Here is a 19785-nt window from a genome sequence, read left to right as displayed (position 1 = left end):
ATTATAACTAATAATATTAATATTAAATATTTATTTAATAATTCTTAAAATATTTATTATTATTATTAAAATTATCTATTTTTAAAGATTATCAAGGTACTTATACTTCAGATATATACTAATTATTTTATTATAAATTAAAAATATTAGAATATTCTAGATAATTATACTTCAGATTTAATATTTATAATTAATAAAAATAATAATAATAAGCTAATAATAATATTATATATTAATAATAATAAAAATATAAATAACCTTAATAATAATATAGAAGATAAATTATTAAAAAATTTATTTTTATTTAAATTAACTAATATTATATATATTCAGATATAGATAAATACTTAAATTATATAATATTTTTATTATTATAACTACCGCCCTGGACAATATAAAGAATAAAATAAATAATAATTATAATTATATTATTAATATTTTAAAGCTAATATAAATATAATAATATTTTTTTTTCCAGAAGCTAGGATTTCCTGTAAAAGCTTAATATAAAATCTATTTTATTACTTTTACTAGCTGATAATATCAGATATAATTAATAAATAATATATTACTTATAATATCTTACAAATACAGTATTTTATATAATCTTATTCTTGGTATAATAGTATTATAAAAAATATATAAAAATTATAAATTAATCTATAGTTATTAATCTATTTATTATACCTGATCTTTCTGATTTATAATTAAAGAAAATTAATAACTGCTAAGATAATTCCTTAATTATAATCTAATCTTAACTGGATAATTAAAGAGATTCTTATATCTTAACCTGACTGCTGGTTAACAGTCAGGTTAATAGTCAGGTATAACGGTCAGGTATACCTACTCTACTAAGAGTAATTATTATTATATTAATAATTAAACTTTGAAATAGGGTTCTCAGATATACTAATATATTAAAAATAAAAATATAAAAGAATTAATAAAGATTATCTAAATATTTTAAAATATAATTTTCTCTGCTAAAGAAGTAGAAATTAATTAAAAATATTATAAAATAGATTACAGTACTAAAACAGGGTTAATATACTCTTAAAAAATAATTAAAAAAATATTAGAAATTAATTATATATTATTATTAAAAAAGCATGGTCTGTTAATATCAATAATTATTAATATTTTTATTAAGAACTTGAACCGTGAGAGTACTAAAAATATTTTTTATATAATTATTAAAAAATAAATATATCAGAAAAAAAATATTTTATTAAAAAATATTATTAATATTATTAAGAGTATTATCAGAAATAGATTTAAATATAAGTAGATTACTAATATTAAAATTAAGAATAAAAGAATAATTAATATATTAAAAAATATTATATAATATTTAAAAAAAATAAAGTTATTACAGAACTAGAAATTTTAAACTAGTTAATTCTAGTTATTATAATAGTAATCTAAGTAATAATAACAGATTTCTATTACTACTTACTAAGAATAAATAATAACTAGAATCTGTTATTATTATAATAAAATAAATTATATTTTTTTTATATATATTAATAAGTCTCTACTGAATACTAACTAAGAATAAATTAAAAATAAAATATAAATAAGATATTAACTTCAGCAGAATCTATAAAAACTAAAAATTCTAAATAATAAATCTTTTACTAATAGCAGCTTAAATAATAATAATATATTAAAAAGTAATAAAATAAATTCTAATTTAATTATTATAATCAGCCTTACTAACTAGCAGAATATTAAATTAAATAATACTAATATTATTACAGGTTCTAGCAGCTAGAAAGTATATAAACTAGTTTTATTATTATTATTTTTTATTTTTATATTATCAGACTTGATACTGTTCAGCGGGCGGATAAATTTTATAAATATTAAGAATTTTAAAGATTAAAACTTATAAAATAGATTCTATTATATTATTATAAAAAATTAATATATAGATATCTTTCCAGCAGAAGAAAAACTTAAAATATTAACTTAATTATAATAGATTTTTATAACTGGAAAGAGCTTAAAAACTAACTAATAAAATAATATAAATAATAATATATAGAATATAATTAAATTATTAAAAATCTTAATTAAGATTATTAATATTTCTGTCAATATTATAAAAGATAATATAATTTAAATATAAAAATAATATATATAAAAATTAGATACTGAGCTTTTTAATTTTCAGAAAATACTTAATAAATTAAAGATTAAAATTTTATTAATTTAATTATTTAATTTAATCCTGTTAGCAAGAGCAGAAATATTAAAATTAATAAAAATATTTTAATAATTAAAAAAAATAAGAATCAGATCACAGCCATAGATTAAAAAATAAAATAAAAGAAAAAAACTTATCTTAAAATTATATATATCCAGTAAGCAGATATAGATTATAAATATAATATTATTAATTAAATAAATTAATTATAGCTAAGATAGATTAGAAAATAATATAAAATTTAATAATTATATATAATTTAAGGATTTAAGTACTTCAGCTCTGTTTTTTATTATTTTTATTATTTAAAATATAATAGATAATAATAAGTTAAAGACTATAAAAATATAATTTATATTTATTAATAATAAATCTACAGTTAATTTAATACCCTGGTATATTATTAAAAAAATAAAAATAAAAATAATCTTTATCTTAAATATAGATAAAATTATCTCAGAAAAAAAGATAAAGTTTAAAATTTTTATTTAATTAATAATTAATATTACTAGAATAAACTAAATTATCAGAATCTTTATAATAAATAATACTTCTAGATTTATATTACTTTTAAAAAAGTACTAGATATATATAGTCTAATTTATTAATAATTATAAAAAAAAAATCTATTTTATTTTACAGGATAATAATCAGCATGTTTTATTATAAAAAAATCTTAAAATATAATTAGTTTTTTCTAGATTAGAAAAAATAGAAGTTAGTGATATCTAATTATTAATTATATTATTAAATAATAAAAAACAGCTTATAAAGAAATATTTTAAAAAAAAGAATTTAAAAACCATGAAAAAGAAGATATTAAAAATAATTTATAATATTTTTAAAAAAATCTATAATACTGATTTAAATTTATTAAAATAAGATAATAATAATATTATTTTTAAATTAGAAAACTAGATCTAATTAACAGTAATCTAAGATTATTAACTAGAAAGTTTAATCTAGAAGAATTATATTAGATCTATAAAATTATTAAAAAGAAGATTAAAAAAGAAGTAGAATATTTAATAATAAAAAAATTCTTTAAATTCTGAAGATCTTTATATCTAGAAAATATTATTATAATATAATAGTAAATATAAGAAAATCAGTTATTAATTAAAAATGTAGTTTAAGAATTATATTAATAAAAATTAATTTCTTTTATACTCTATACCTGAAGGGATTTATTTATTATAAATATAAAAAATATATTTATTATAAGATTAATAATATATTAAATTTCTATATATCTATAAATTTAATTAAAAGTATTAAAATTAGCTTTATATAATTAAAAGAAAATTAAATAATAATAAACTAATCTCCTGTCTATAATAAAAGCCTGTATAATAAAAGATTATATATTATTATAATTAATTAAAATAAAATTTTTTCTAAAGCCAAGCAGTACTAGACTAAGAATAATATACTAGTTTATTTTCTTGAATATAGTAATAATAAAATTAAATTATTTTATAAAATATATTAAATTAATATTAATAAAAATAGCCAAAGTTAAATTAAAGGTTTTTTTTAAAATAGATATAACTAATAAATATTGGATTATACTGCTAGCAGAGAAATATATATATAAAATAATTTTTAATACTATATACAGATAATATTATTATTTAAAAATAAATTAGAGATTGACTGGTGCTCCAGTAATCTATATAAAATTAAAAAATATTATAATAAAAATTATTTTAAAGTCTAGTAATAAGCTACTAATTTTTAAATTAAATTTAAAAATAAAATTTAATTACTTTATAGATAATAATACAGGAGAGGCTGTATTAATTAAAAATCTTTTTAATTTTTTATATTACTAGTATTTTTTCTGGTTAGTATAAGCCAGATTAATTCTTAATTTAAAAAAAACTATATTTTTTATAAAGTAAATTATTATATTAGGCTATCAGTATACTGATAATAGAATTTACTTATTTATAAATAAAATAATTATAATTAAGATTTAGCCTGTCCTAACTAATAAAAAATCTTTATTAAAATTTTTAAATAATCTTTTATTTCTCTAGATTTATATTCCAGAAAGAACAGATTTAATAAAAGTAATAAAGAAAATACTAATTTATAAAAAAAAGAAATTAATAAAGTAATTAATTATATTTAATTAAAATCCTGAATAATAAACAATATTTAATAAGATTAAGAAATATCTAGTATATATTACTCTTAGTAAAAAAAATTTAATAATTTAATATTATTTAATAATAAATACCTTAAACCAAGATCTAGAAAAAATATTATTTTAAATTTATAAAATTTCTGAGAAAACAAGAGTAAGCTAGAAAATATTAAGAAATAAAAAATTAATAATATTTATATTATTTATCTTGATAGTCACAGAAACCCGGTATTATATAATAAAAAAGAAAATCTTGGTAGTATTAAAATATCTAAAGAAAAGTTATTAATTAATAAAGAATTTAAGATTCCTGATGATATTATATACAGATTATACTATATTAAAAAGTATATTAAAGAATTTAAATAATATAAATAATTAGATAATCAGATAGCAATACTATTTATAAGAATATAATTTAAAAATAATCTATATTTCTAGCTAAATACAGGTAGTAGTAGATAAATTTTTAAAATTATTATATTAAATAATAAAGATAAGCTAGAAAATTAAATTTATATTTTTATTATTTATTTTTAGTGGGCCACAATAGCAGCAAATTAATAAAAGTTTAATAATTAAAAAATATTAATAATATCTATAATATTTGGCTATAATAAAATAGTTATTTAGTTTTATAGAAAATAAGGACTTTGCTAAGTAGTTTATTTTCTATAATAATTAATTTTATTATTAAAAATAAAATAAATAATAGTTATAGTATATTATACTAGATAAGATAAATAAATTATTAGAAATATTATATAATATACATGGCTATTTCTTGACTAGAATTATATTAAAAAAAATAATTAATAGAATATACTAATCTAACTAATATAAAAATATTAAAGAATACTATTAATCATATTATACTTACTAAATAATAGGGTTAAAACTATTATTATTATTATTAATTAAAGTAAATATACTTAAATTAATAATATTTTAAAGATTAGATTATATTAGACTATTCTCCCTACTAATATATTAAGAAAACAGTTATATTATTATTAAAATTAATTATTTTAATTAATTTATAATTACAGAAATAGTTCTAAAGATTATAATAAAATAAAATTATAACTTCATATATTAATAAATTATAATTTATTTTAGTTAATTTTTAATAATTTATACAGATAATAGTTCACATTTTACTAAAAAGAAATTCTAATCTTAAATTCAGTAATAATAAGTTAAATATATATTAATACTGATAATAATCCTGTAGTTAATAAGACTAGTTAAATAAATAATTAATTTAATTATTAAGAAATTATAGATAATAATCTTTAAAAGCTCTATTAATATTTAAAATAAATATCTAGTAATTATAATTTATATTATTAATATAAAAATTATATAGTTAAGCAGCTTTATACCAGTAGAAGTATTATTAAATTTCTAGCTAAAATTAAGATTACTATTTTCTAAAGACTAGATTATTTAATATTTTATTAAATAATATTAATATAATCTTCAGTAGTCTACAACCACGCTGGAAACTGTGTTAAGAATAATATTTTTAAATAAAATTTATAAATTAATAGTATTAAAGCAGAACCTATACTAAAGTAATTAAAAAAATATTATAAAATACTGAGTAAGAAATTTAATATTAGTATAATATATAATAATTAAAAAGAATAAAAGAAAAAAGTTAAATATTTATTAATTAAAATCTTTTAAAATTAATAAAGTTTTAAAATATAAACACTCTATTGTCCTGTCAGAGATAAGAATTAATCTAATATTAAACTAATATTATATTAATTATTTAAAGCTTTTTCTGATAAGGAAAAAGAAAGTATTATTAAAAATAAAGAAATTAATAGTAAAGAATCAGAAATATTAAAAAAGTATTAATTTATTAAAAAAGTAAAATTATAAAATAAAATAATAATAAATAAAAACTAAAACTATAATTTAAAATTTTTTATTTTATTATTATTTATTACTACTCAAGTTTAAATTTCTAAATAAAATATTTTTATATTTTTATTAACTTGCTCTCCTTGTTGCAGAAGTTATTAATATTTTTTATTTTATAATATTCTATTATTACTATAATTTCTGACACTGAAAAAAAACTAAGTAAATATCTATTTAAAGAATTAGATAATATTTTTTAATAATTCTTAATCTTATTTAATAAAAAATCTAATTATAAGAACCTGTTATCTTCTATTAATTTATTTAAAAAAAATAATTCTAATCCAACCAGAAAGAATAAGAAAAAAGAATATATATATAAAAATATTTTATAATTTAAAATAAAATAAAAAGAGAAGTTAGAGCAGAATACTAATTTATATTTAAATAATTTAATAAATAATATTATAAATATTAATCTAAATATAATTCTTATAGAAGAGCAACTACTAATAATTATTTATTAAAATTAAAATATCTAGAAAAAATATATAAATTATTTCTAGAAGTCTACGGGTTATATTTAGATAAAGTATTATTTTTTAATCTTTAAAGAAAATAAAAAGAGAGAATTACTATTATTTTAATATATTATTAATAATTTAATTCTAAGATAAAAATGTTACAGGACAAGCCCCTACTAGAGGACTCAGCTAACCAGCCTTATTACTGCCTGCTAACTAAATATAATATATAAAATCTCAGGAGTTCTAAGACCCTGTTCTAAATAACAGCTATTTCTTTTTATTTAACAGATAATATATTTTTAAAACTAAGAAATAATCTCTAATATTAAAAATAACTTTTTAAATAAATCTATAATACAGAGTCTGACTGTATAATTAATAGAATATAATAAAATAAAATAAAACAGAATAAAAGAATAATAAATAATATAATATAATTATAATTTCTTACTGATTTTATTAATAAATTAAAGAAGACTGAATAACAGATAATAAATTAATAAAATTATTATTAATAAATTTAATAGAATAAATATAAACAGCTGAACTGATATATTATTAAATTATAAAATATTATTAATATCTAAGTTATAAATAATATATTTTATAATATTATTATCTTTTTTTTTAATATATAATCTAGTAACTGAGACTTATATATCTAGAAATTAAATTTTTTAATAAATAAGATAAGAAGGATTATTCTAGATTTAAAATATATTTATAATTTAAATTTCTTATAAATTTAGTTATATATTTTAATAATATATTTTGGGTAGTTTATATGTTTAGATAACTAGAAAAAAATATAAAAAAAAAATTTTTATTATAATACCAAAGTATAAGCAATATAATTATTTATAAAAAAATAATAAAAAAACTAGATAAAATTTATAAAAATAAAAATTAAAAAATAAAAATTTTAAAAAAATTATATTTTTTTTAACAAGGTAGCAAGAGCTTTAAAGATTTTTTAAAAAATTTTAATATTATTTTAATCTAAGTAAATAGCGCAACATAGAAAAATACTTCTAAAATTATAATATTAAAAAATTTAATTAATTATATATTATTATAAGTTATTATCAGTCTGGAAAAGAATCTCTTTTATAAAAGATATTATAATCAGCTTTAATAATATAATTATAATATAAAATAAATAATATTTAAAAAAAAATATTAGAATTATTAATAATATATATAGATTTATAATCCCTGTATAATCTTAATAAATAATATAAAAAATATTATAAATTAAAAATATATTATTTTAATAATAAATAATAAAAAATAAAAGTATACAGTCCAGTCTAAGAATCTAAATTAATATAATTCTTATTTTATTAAATAAATTTTAATTAAAAAATTATAATAAAAAAAGAAAGCAGGCCTCTACTTCTAATATAAAAAAAATAAATATTTAATTAAAAATTATTATTAAAAATCTGTGCTCTGACTTCCAGTCTAAATAATAATTATAAAATATAAAAAATATTTAAAAAAAAAAATTATAAATAATAAATAAAATAAGAATTAGAAAAAAAAATAATTTTTATATAAAGTTATAAACAAAGATCTTTAAATAAAAAGAATTACTCTTAATAAAAGACTTTTAAAAAAAAATATATAAATTTTAAATTACTATTTCTAGAGGCTATTATTAACTAAATAATAAATATTTATATTATAATTAATACTGGATATCTTATCTATAATATTATTAATTTAAAATATATAAAAAAAAATAAATTAAATCTAGTTCTTATCACCCTAATTCCAGTATTTGGAATTAAAGAAAGAAAAATTATTAATTATATTATTTAAATATATTTAAATATCAGAGTATATACTGAATCCGGGTTTTATATATATATATTTAATTATAATTTAAAATATAATATTATTCTAGACCTCCCTTAGCTGAAATACTATAATAAAAAAATTAAATTAAACTAAAATTAAATTTATTTCTAAATAATCTAGACTTAGATTAAAACTATATAAATATTTTAATTTATATATATTTTTATTTAAGTATCAGCTATTATTTTTTAAGTATAAATTAAAAAAAAAATATTATAATTAAAGATAAAAATATTTACTATATTCCTAAAGAATATAAAAAAGATCTTATATATTAAATTTAAATTAAATTTAAAAAATAAACTACTAGAATAGTACTAGCAGTTCTTAAATTTATTTAAATTAAAAAATATAGAAGTCTTATTTTTATATTATAAACTAGATATTAACTACTTTATTAAATTAAAAAAAAAAAATAAAAAAATATTTTAGTCTCTATAGAGATTCTTATATAATATATTCTAAAAAAAATTTATTATACTCAGAAAAAAATTTATAGAATTACTAGATAAAGAATTTATTTAAATAAATAATTTATTAACTATAGTTTCTATATTTTTTATTCAAAAATTAAAAAAAAATCTCTATTTCTATATTAACTACTATGAATTAAATATTATTATAAAAAAGAATTAATATCTATTATTTTTAATTTATAAAATATTAAATCAGATTAAAAAAATATAATAATTTATTAAGCTTGATATTTTTACAGTATTCTATAAAATATATATTATTAAAAAATAAGAATAGATAACAGCTTTCTGTATCTAGTATAGATTTTATAAATAATTAATTATTTTATTTAAACTTATAAATATTTTTAATATTTTTTAGAAATATATTAATTAAATCTTATAAAAATACTTAAATAAATTCTATTTTACTTATCTGAATAATATATTTATTTTCTTAATTAAAATTTTATAATAATATTAAAAATAAATCTGAAGAGTCCTAACTAAGCTATAAAATATTAAATTATATTTAAATATTAATAAATATAAATTTAAGCAGAAGAAAATAAAGTATTTTAAATTTATTATTAAAACTAAATAAAGAATAAGTATAAATTTAAAAAAAATCTATATAATTTAAAAATAAAAACCACCCACAACAGTTAGAAAAATATATAAATTTATTAAATTTATTAATTTCTATTATTAATTTATATTAAATTTCTTAGAATTACTCAAGCTTCTTTATAATCTTATTAAAAAAAATATATAGTTCCGGTAAACCTAGAAATATTAAAAGAATTTCTTATATTTAAAAAAAATATTCTATATAAAATTAATATTTATTTTTTTTAATTCTAACAGACAGATTATTTTTAAAACTAACTCTTCAGATTATAATCTTAGAAAATACTTATTTTAATATAATAAAAAAGAGGAATTATATTTATATATTTATTTTTTAAAATAATTAATATCTATAAAATATAATTATAAAATTTATAATAAAAAACTACTAGCTGTTATCAAATATATAAAAATTTAAAATATTAAATTATATTTTATTTCTGAATTTAAAATAATTATAAATTATAAAAATCTAGAATATTTTTATACTCTAAGAAAATTATCTGAAAGATATATCTAATAGAATTTTTTTCTTAATAAATTTAACTTTTTTTTTATTTATTAAAAAGATACAAAGAATAACTAAGCTAATATATTCTTTTAAAAAAACTAAAATATATCTGATTATTAAGATAAATAAATTATTATATAAATCTTTTAATTTTTTTAGCTAGAAAGATGCTGTGGAATTATTTAAATTAAATTTTTAAAAATAATTCTTATATCTGCTGGTATAATATTTTTATAAAAAAAAATTAAAAAATAAGATAATTAATATTAAAAAATTAAATAAACAGTCTAGAAGAATATTTAAAAATTTTTATTTAATTTAAAATTAAAAATTTCTATTTTAAAATATATAATTAATTTATAAGAAAATCTGACCTTTAAAAAATAAAGATAAATCTTTAATTATAAATTTTTATAAATAAAATTAATATAGAAAATCTATAATTTATTAATAATTAAATATCCAGGCCAGGAGTAGATATACTTAATAATAAATTAAAAATATTTCTGGCCTAATATAATATAAAATATATAAATATTTATATAAAATTATAATATCTGTAAGAGGATAAAAGCCTGATATAAAAAAAAATATAAATTATTAAAATCTTTTTTAGTTTCTGAATATTTATAATAAAATATTAATATAGATTTTATTACCAGATTACCAGAGAATAATAGCTATATAAATATTCTGATTATTATAAATTAATTTATAAAAGAAATAATATTAATAATTATAAAAGAGATAACAGCTAAAAATTTAATTTAAATAATTTTAGATAATTATATATATTAATATAATCTATTATAGATAATTATCTTTAATTATAAAATATAATTTATAAATAAGACCTAGAAATAATTATATTTACTAGTAGATATTAAAAAATAATTATTTATAATATATTATTTCTAAATAGATAAAGCTACTGAATAAGTAAATAATATTATAAAAATCTATTTTTAAATTTATATTTAATATAATTAAAATAACTGGAGCCAGCTTTTTTCTTTTATTAAATTAATTATTAATATCTGAACTCTGATATTTACTAATATATTTTTATTTTTTTTAAATTATAAATATAAACTGTTCTTCTTTAATTTTACTAAAGATTAATTTATTTTATATAATAAAATCTCCCGGAGTCTAGTATAAATAGAAAAATATATTATTTATATTATTAAAAAAGTTAATGACTGGGCTAGAGTATTATTAATATATATTTAATAAAAAATAAAATAATAAATAAATTAAATATAATTACTTATTCTGATATACTAGACTAAAAATATAATTTAATTAAATTTAAAAAATATTAATATTAACCAGCTAAGTAAGAAGCTGGACTAGAAAAATATTAAATATTAAATTATTAAAATATTAAATATTTATTTTATCTGTCTAGATATATTTACTAGAATTTATAATATATTTTATATAAATTTATTATATTTAGTAACTATAAATTAATTATTATTTTAATAAAGAAATAATTAGCAGCCTCCAGCTATTTATATTAATAAAAAAAAATATCTAATAAAAACTATTTTAGGAAAAGCCTGGTAATTAAAAAGATAAAATTAAAAATTTTATTACTAGATTAAATAGACAGACTATATATAAAATATATAAAAATTAGTTAAGATTCTTTAAAATATTACTGCTATTTATATATAGAAAAATTCTTAAAAAAAATTATAATTAAATTCAGCACATCCCTACCAGGGCCAGAGAAGGTCTTATTAAATTAAATAATTTAAAAAAAAAAAAAAAAAAGAAAAGTTATCCAGCCAGCTATTAATATCTTAAAAAGCTAATTATTAATATTCTGAAAAGCTAATTATTAATATTCTAAAAAATAATAATAATAATCTTAATTATCTATATAACCAGGAATTAGTATAATCTAATAAATCTAGAGCTAAGAGTATTTATTATTAAAAATAATCTGTAAATTACTAGTATAATTATTAAATATTAAAATAAAAATAAAATTAATTAAATTATAATCAGAATAAATAATATAAATAATAAATATTATAAAAATTATAAGTATATCTATCTATTATTATTCTTTAATATAACCTTGATTATCTTAAAGAGATGATAAAATAATCTTTTAAATTATAATAATAAAGAATAGAAAATTATATAGACTTATTAAATATTATATTTAAGCTGTAAATTATTCTAGAGCTTAATAAGATTCTAAAATATAAATAAATTTATTTTATTTTATAAAAAATATCTAGACAGGCTAGCAGATTAGAAAATATAATAAATATTAATAAAAAAAGTTTTTAATCTAGTAGTAAGTATAGTAAATAAGACTAGAATATAAATAAAAATAAATAAAATAAAATAAAAAATAAATAAGAATAAACAAAGCAGGACTAGAATATAAATAAAAACTAATAAAATAAAATTAAAAATAAAAAAAAAAAGAATAAAAAGAAAAAGTATAAAAAAAGAAAAAAAAAAAAAGATTATTTTTATATATTTTATATAAAAAAAGAATACAGGGGAGAGTAAATATAATTTAAAAAAAAAAATAAAAAAAATAAGAGAAAAATAATAAAAATTTATTTTTTATTACTAAATTTAGAGTAAAGTAAGATTACAGTTTTAAATAAAATATTAAAAATATATTTCTTACTTACTAGAGTTAAATAAAATAAATTTATAAATAATATAACTAGAATAAAAAACAAGATAAAATTAAAGTAAAAGAGATAATAATATAAAATTAAAAATAAATAAAATAAATTTTTTTATTCTTATTAAATACAGGAGATAATAAATCTATATTTTTATATATATTAATTTTTAATTTAAACTAATCTAATATCCAGCTGGGGACATAGACTATCTTTATTTATAAATAAAAAAAAAAAAAAGAAAAAAAAAAAGAAAAAAAAAGAATTTTTTTTTATAAAAATTTAAATTAATTACTTAATTAATAAATTAATTAGATAAATTTATATTAGAGAGGAAGTTTCTGCTTAAAATAATAATAAAAATTATATTAAATAAATAACTGAGATTAAAGTATAAGAAAAAAAGATCTAGAAATAAAAAAAATAAAAATAATATAAGATTCAGGAATTAAGTACTAAAGATAGAAGTATAAATAAAAAAACTAAAGACTAGAATAGAATATAAAATTATAATAAAATAAATTAATAAAAAATCTAAATCTAAAATATTTTAATCTATAAATATACTAGCTTTTATATTATTATCTTACCAGAGAAGAAGAGTAATATTATAAAATAAGTTTTTATTAAAGAATTTAGTTAACCAGTCTTGTTACTACTTGCTAATTAAATATAATATATAAAATCTCAAGAGTCCTGAGGCCTTATTCTGAATAGCAGCTATTCTTTCTTGTCCAACAGATGACGTACTCTTGGAACCAAGGGGTGATCCCTAACAAAAAAGCAGTCTATAACTACTAGTATTATTTAAATAAAATTATATAACTAAGCAGTAATTAACTAAAAGCTATTTCTATTTATAATATAACTTATAACCAGGATAGTAAGTTTATTATTATAAGAAAAACTCCGGAATATGAAACCTGCAGGCTTAAATAAACTATTAAAAATAAAATAATACTTAATACTTTAATCTAAAATTTATATAATATAAAAAATTAAGAAAAGACTGACAGACAAGTTATTCAAGAAGATTTAATTATAAAAAAATAATATAAGATAATATTAAAAAGGCTAGCTATAAAATAAGACTATTATATAAAAAGAATTACTAATATAAAGACCCGGACGGATACTGAAAAGCTAGAATTAAACTATTATATTAAGAAATTAAAGAATTAAATCTATATTATATAGTAAATATTAATAATAGCTTAGAATATTACTACAGAATTATAAGAATAGATTATTACCCTAGAAAAATAACTGGCTTAAGATTAATATCTATAAATAATTATTATTATATTATATAAGATTAAAGAACCAAGCTCAGAAGAGAATTTATAAAATTAAAGATTATTAAGACTAATTTCTATATTAATTATATCTTAATATTATATTTTTATTACAGGTTTAATCAATCCATTAAAGAATTAGAAGAGAGAGATACTATCAAATACTTTTCTAGTAACAGAAATAATAAATACCTGCTGATTTAAATAAGATAACAAGATAACAAGATAAATAAGGATTCCTACTAGTCCCCTCCTCTATAATTCTTAGTTAATTCAACTAATTTAGTGCAACAGAGCAATCATTAAATGCAATCAGTTATCATTTCGTTCGAATAGTTACACAGTACCACTGAACGAAGTTACTAAGTTTTAGAACTATACCGTAATAACCATGTTGTTCCGGATACAACCCTTCACCACATCCTTCAACATAGTATCCAGATGTACTTCCGTTATTATTACACCTGAACGAATACACACTCTCACAACCATCCAATAGATACCAGAATATAAATATCCAGCTAAATCAACACCGCTCAAAAACCCTATACAACCCCTTCAAATCGGCCACCTCCACCACCCCCTTCAGCAGCCGCGTCGTAGCAACCATGCGCGCCCTCAAAGCCGGGAATACCACATGTTCCAGCATCCGCGCCACCTGCGCCCGTCTCTGCGTGATGAACTCATCTTCCGTCTCCACTTCCCCTTCTACTCCTGCATCATTACTCTTCTGCACGTTCGGAGGCGGCGGCAACTGCTCAGGAGTATAGAAAGCCGCAAGCTCTCGCAGGAACGTGCGAAAGCATTCCTCCTCGCTTGTCCAGTCAACGTAGGGACCTAGTCTGAGAAGAAATCGGGGCAGTTTGCCTAGGCTTGGGAGGTAGCCTTTGAGGAGTAAGGGGATGGAGAGGAGGTCCCCGTCTGGTGAGATTTCGAGGGAGAAGTACTCGTTTAGCATTTCGCGGCGGTCGATGAGGGTTTCGGCGACGAGGTCCGGGGCGTTGGTGAAGATTTCGTTGGCTTCTTCTTCTGCTGTTGATTCTTGGGTCGTTAGGGTGCGTTCGGTGTCTGCGGCGATGCGGAGGAGGTCGATGAGTTTGGGTGGTGGGGAGAGTTTGATGACGCCGAAGTTGGCGAAGTCTGTAAGGCCAATTTGGTAGAAGAATTCGGTGCAGAACATGCCGTAGTCGATTAGGTAGAGTTTGACGCCAGATTGGATTGCTGCGATTCGGCGGCGTTCGTCGACGAGCCCGACGTACGTGTGGGAGGCGATGGTTTCGGTTAGAGTGTTGTGCATGGAGTTGCGGACGGAGGCGCGGAGGTTCTTCACGGATGTGAAGCTGATGCGGTGGGGTTCGCGGGAGGTGGTTTCGTATTGGAGGCCTTCGTCGAGGGTGGTGGTGGTGTCTGCTTGGGAGGCTGTGGGCGTGTGTGGTGTGGCTGGGGTGAGCATGGAGGTGATTTTGCGGACTTTAGAGTCGGTGCGGACGAGGTTATGTTCGTATGGCTTTTTGCTCGTGGAGGGGGTTTTGGGTACGGTGTCTGTGCCTTCGGTGTCGCGGTTTGCGGGCTCCATTATTGTTACACCTGGGAGGAGGGTTTGGGTGAGGAAGGTCCGGCTTGAGTCTACTTGGGCCAGTTTGGAGCGGATCTCGTTGCAGATGCATTCGATGATTTCGTCTTCGTTGAGGAAGTTCACTTCGCGCTTGGTTGGATGTACGTTGACGTCGACACGCTGTGGTTCAATTTCGAGGTCGATGTAGGCAAATGGGTGTCCTCCCTTGGGGAGGAAGCTGGAGTATGTTTGTTCGACTGCTCGCTTGATGGCTGTGGATTCGACCGAGCGGTGATTTATGAAAAGGAGTATGGTAGTTCTCTTGACATGGTAGTTCGCGTTCGTGGCAAAGCCAGATGAGCGAAAGCCCAACTTGTCATCTTCGACATTGAATTCGACAAGTTCGTTGGCGACTGCGCTGCCGTGGATTTGACGAATTCGATCTATTGTATTCGCTGCTGCTGGAGTGGAGACACTGACGCCTGAATCACCATGCTTGCGGCAGGAGAAGGCCACACCTGAGCAATGGACGGAGTATCGGCCGACTATATCGAGGATTTTGGCGTATTCTTCACTTGCTGATCGAAAAGCCCGACGTCTTGTCGGGACATTGTAGAACAGGTCCTCTACCTGAGATTCAAATGAGCTGTTGTACTTTCAAAGATGAAGTAGTATCTCACTCACAGTTATTTGCGTGCCGCCGCGTCCTGCGGTGGCTTTGGGCGCAGCACTTTGTCCAGGTTTAGGGGGGACAAGCTTCCCATCGCTGTAGTGTGCTCTCCATGCGCAGCTGGAACCGGCAGTTTTTGTGGTCACGGTGAGATGGGCAATATGGCTGATACTTGCCAAAGCCTCGCCTCGGAAACCGTACGTGCCTATGGATGAAAGGTCCTCAAACTGCTTTAGTTTGGAGGTTGTGAATCTTTCACACAGGATAGGGAGGTCATCTCTCTGTCTCTGAAAGTCAGCCACTTTATCGCTAAAGAATCATGCTTGCTCTACTTACGTCGATGCCATGACCATTGTCAGTAATCTGCAGGAGCTTCAATCCACCGTCTTTCACGAGAATCTCGATCGAGGTCGATCCAGCATCAACAGCGTTCTCGATTAGCTCTTTCAGCGCATGCATAGGAGCCACAATAATCTCCCCTGCTGCAATTTTGTTTACAACATCGGGGTCTAAGGCCTATGTAGCGTTAATACTAAGCGAAGATACGACTGGAAACGGGAACTGACTCTGATCCTTTTCGGTCTCTGTGGCTCCTCACTGTCCTCGGCAGATCTTTTCGTGCCTCGGGGCTCTGTATTGTCCAAGTCCATCTGGGGGTCCATGGTTTGAGAGGAATGGAACAACTGAATCAGTAAAAATGTTGCTTTTCTGGAATTGTGCGCGACTATATGAACTAATCTGAGCCACGGGGTTGATATGAAGCAATGTTCCAACCACTGAAAGCACGGGATACTGATGGTGACAAAGAAGCTGTCAGCCCATGAGAAATTAGCTATAGCTCGACGCCAGTCGTATTAGCCTGGCAGGCTTCTAGAAGCAATGGATGTTGACTATGTTGACTGGAGGCGGTGGAGAAAGACCGACCGAATGAATGGCTGAAGGATCGGGGATAAGCTGCGGAGAAGAGCCCATGGCTGATTAGTCGCCGCGGTCATCCCGCAACCGTCGAACCTCCACCGCGTGGCCCCTTCAAGATTCCATACCATCCATTCATTGCTCTTCCGCCCCTCTCTTCAATGCTTACATCTGTCGCGCCAGCTCCAACGGAGCAGCTATTCTTATGTTTGAATAATGTGGCCCTCCAAACGGCCATTTTTGGCAGATGAGGAGCTTGGGAAGAAGGACGATGACCATCGGTCTCGCACAGCCCATAGCCAACCATGGCGCTCAAAGCAATGGAAACCACCACGGCCGCGACGATTCGTGTTAGGCATTGTGGCTCTGTATTTACTTTATCTGTTCTTCAAAAATATGCCAACTGATCTTGCTCCTGCTCCGGAGCGATTCAATCCTGCATTGGCTCAAGCGCGACAGGCCGCACTTCGATTCCAGCAAGAGCACCTGCAACAACAATCGCAGCAGCAGGAGCAGCAGCAGGAGGAGAAGGAGCTTCAACCTCCACTATCTGGCGCTCCTCCGCAACGCCCTCCCGAGAGAAATGAAGCCGACGCAAAGCCCAGTGATGAACTCTATTACAATGGAAAGACGATCAACTTCTACTATCTGGCTAAGTCACTACATCGGTTTCAGGGACAAGTCTCCCGCTATCAGAAGCCAACCAGTCACGCCGTTGTCTTTGCTGCTGCAAGCTTGGAAAGCATGTCGGATCTCCTTCCTCTTGCCTGTCAGATGGCGGGGAGGAAGCTCAACGAGGTACACATGGTGCTGCTGGGAAGAGACGACGTGTCAATCGAAGGCATTCAGCGTGTCAATGGTATAGATGATGCGAATTGTCCAGTCAACTGGCATGGTACGTTTTGTCAATATCAACCCACCATAGTCTTCCTCAAAATACTCATTTATTTGCACTGCAGATGCTAGGCCAGACTATGCACAATGGTCAACAGATGCCCGTATGGAGAGAGCGGTGGCGGCGGGTCTCACTTATGTTCGCTCCTACCTCCTTCCGCAAGTAATCCTGACACAAGGCGAGCAGATGGAAGAACTTTTCTTCTGGCGCGGCGTGCAAGGTTGGGCAGATGAATCAGGTGTCCCCCATGTCTCTCTCCCTAGCGCAGCAAGGGATCTCATGTGGATGTCAACCCTGGATAGTGGCGCCCTTCAAGGTAACCTTCGAGACTCTGTCGGTCAATGTCTCTAACTCCGTGCTAATGCTTTTACAGCCTGGAATAACGTTCAAGTTGAATTTCTTGTTCATGCTCCTTCTGAGTCCTCTGGTTCCCTGATCAGGTTGCTCCGGTCGTTGCAAAATGCGGACTATCTTGGCGGGACACCTAGCTTGACGATTGAATTGCCCCCTCAAGTAGACCCAGAGCTACTTCGCTACATTAAGTCGATAAAATGGCCTCCTCATTCTTCTGGAAAGGTCACTCTCCGTCGTCGAATCCAGCCACATGACATGAACTCCGCCGAAGCCTCCTTGAAGTCTGTTGAGGCCTTCTATCCTAGGGACCCGGCTGTATCTCACGTGCTTGTGCTTTCTCCACAGACGGAGCTAGCCCCATCATTTTATCATTATTTGATGTATACCATGCTAAAATACAAACATTCCCGCACCAAACAGCTGTCTAGCAAGCTTATTGGCATCTCGCTTGAGCTTCCGTCTTCTCTTTTGACTGACGGCAAACCATTCAAACCACCAGAAGCTGACAGCAACCATGTCTCTGACCCGGGCGATGGGGAATTATTACCTTTGTTTCTTTGGCAGGCCCCCAACAGTAATGCAGCTCTATATTTCGGCGATAAGTGGGCCGAATTCCACGAATTCTTATCAAACCGGTTCATGGTTCAGGAGAGTATGGGCCAGCAATCACCCCAGGAGAAGCTCATCTCGAAGAAATACCCAGCCGTGATGGAGTACCTCCTTGAGTTCATCCGAGGCAGAGGATATTACCTGCTTTACCCGACGTTTCCTTCCAAGGGGAGTTTTACCCTTGCTACGGTGCACAACGAACTATATCACGTTCCCGAAGAGTTTGTTGAGGATGACTCACCCCAGCTCACCGAACCGTCACCAGAAGCGATAACAGACCCGTCGAAGCCGCTTACACCAGGTCCTGCGGAGCGGCTCGGAGTCGTTGAAAAGCCACTGAGTCGAGCCTCAACAGTAATGCCGCTTCTTGAACGATTTTCCTTCAAGCTGCCTACCATTGATCACTTGCCATTGTTGTCCTACAGCGGTGAGAAGCTCTCTGGCTATGCTTATAGCCGGGACCTAGATGAGTACAGGGAATGGTTCCGCACTCGACATGGGGGATGTGCCGATGGAAGCCTCAGCAGCCAAACGGGTTCAGGGGGCTTATTTTGTCTGGGCGGATGATATTCGCTGTATGTAATGATGCATGGTCTGGGGCTAT

General features: G+C 23.9%; 2 protein-coding genes across 2 annotated transcripts; one reads left to right on the top strand and one right to left on the bottom strand.

Annotated features, from left to right (window-relative positions):
• Nucleotides 1-14709: 14709 nt before the first annotated feature.
• BO79DRAFT_239383 (mismatch repair ATPase MLH1) lies at nucleotides 14710-17070 on the bottom strand (the record flags this gene model as incomplete). Its single annotated transcript, XM_025684914.1, has 4 exons — nucleotides 14710-16368; nucleotides 16423-16689; nucleotides 16745-16924; nucleotides 16975-17070. The coding sequence occupies 4 exons, from the start codon at nucleotides 17068-17070 to the stop codon at nucleotides 14710-14712; spliced, it is 2202 nt and encodes a 733-aa protein (XP_025536934.1).
• A 394-nt stretch (nucleotides 17071-17464) lies between these two features.
• BO79DRAFT_177953 (uncharacterized protein) lies at nucleotides 17465-19781 on the top strand. Its single transcript, XM_025679955.1, has 3 exons — nucleotides 17465-18218; nucleotides 18283-18534; nucleotides 18592-19781. The coding sequence occupies exons 1-3, from the start codon at nucleotides 17540-17542 to the stop codon at nucleotides 19746-19748; spliced, it is 2088 nt and encodes a 695-aa protein (XP_025536933.1). The 5' UTR covers nucleotides 17465-17539; the 3' UTR covers nucleotides 19749-19781.
• The last annotated feature ends 4 nt before the right edge of the window (nucleotides 19782-19785 follow it).

Source organism: Aspergillus costaricaensis, assembly GCF_003184835.1.
Source record: "Aspergillus costaricaensis CBS 115574 unplaced genomic scaffold BO79scaffold_27, whole genome shotgun sequence".
Lineage (NCBI taxonomy): Eukaryota > Fungi > Ascomycota > Eurotiomycetes > Eurotiales > Aspergillaceae > Aspergillus > Aspergillus costaricensis.
This window is presented reverse-complemented; position numbering and strand designations above follow the sequence as displayed.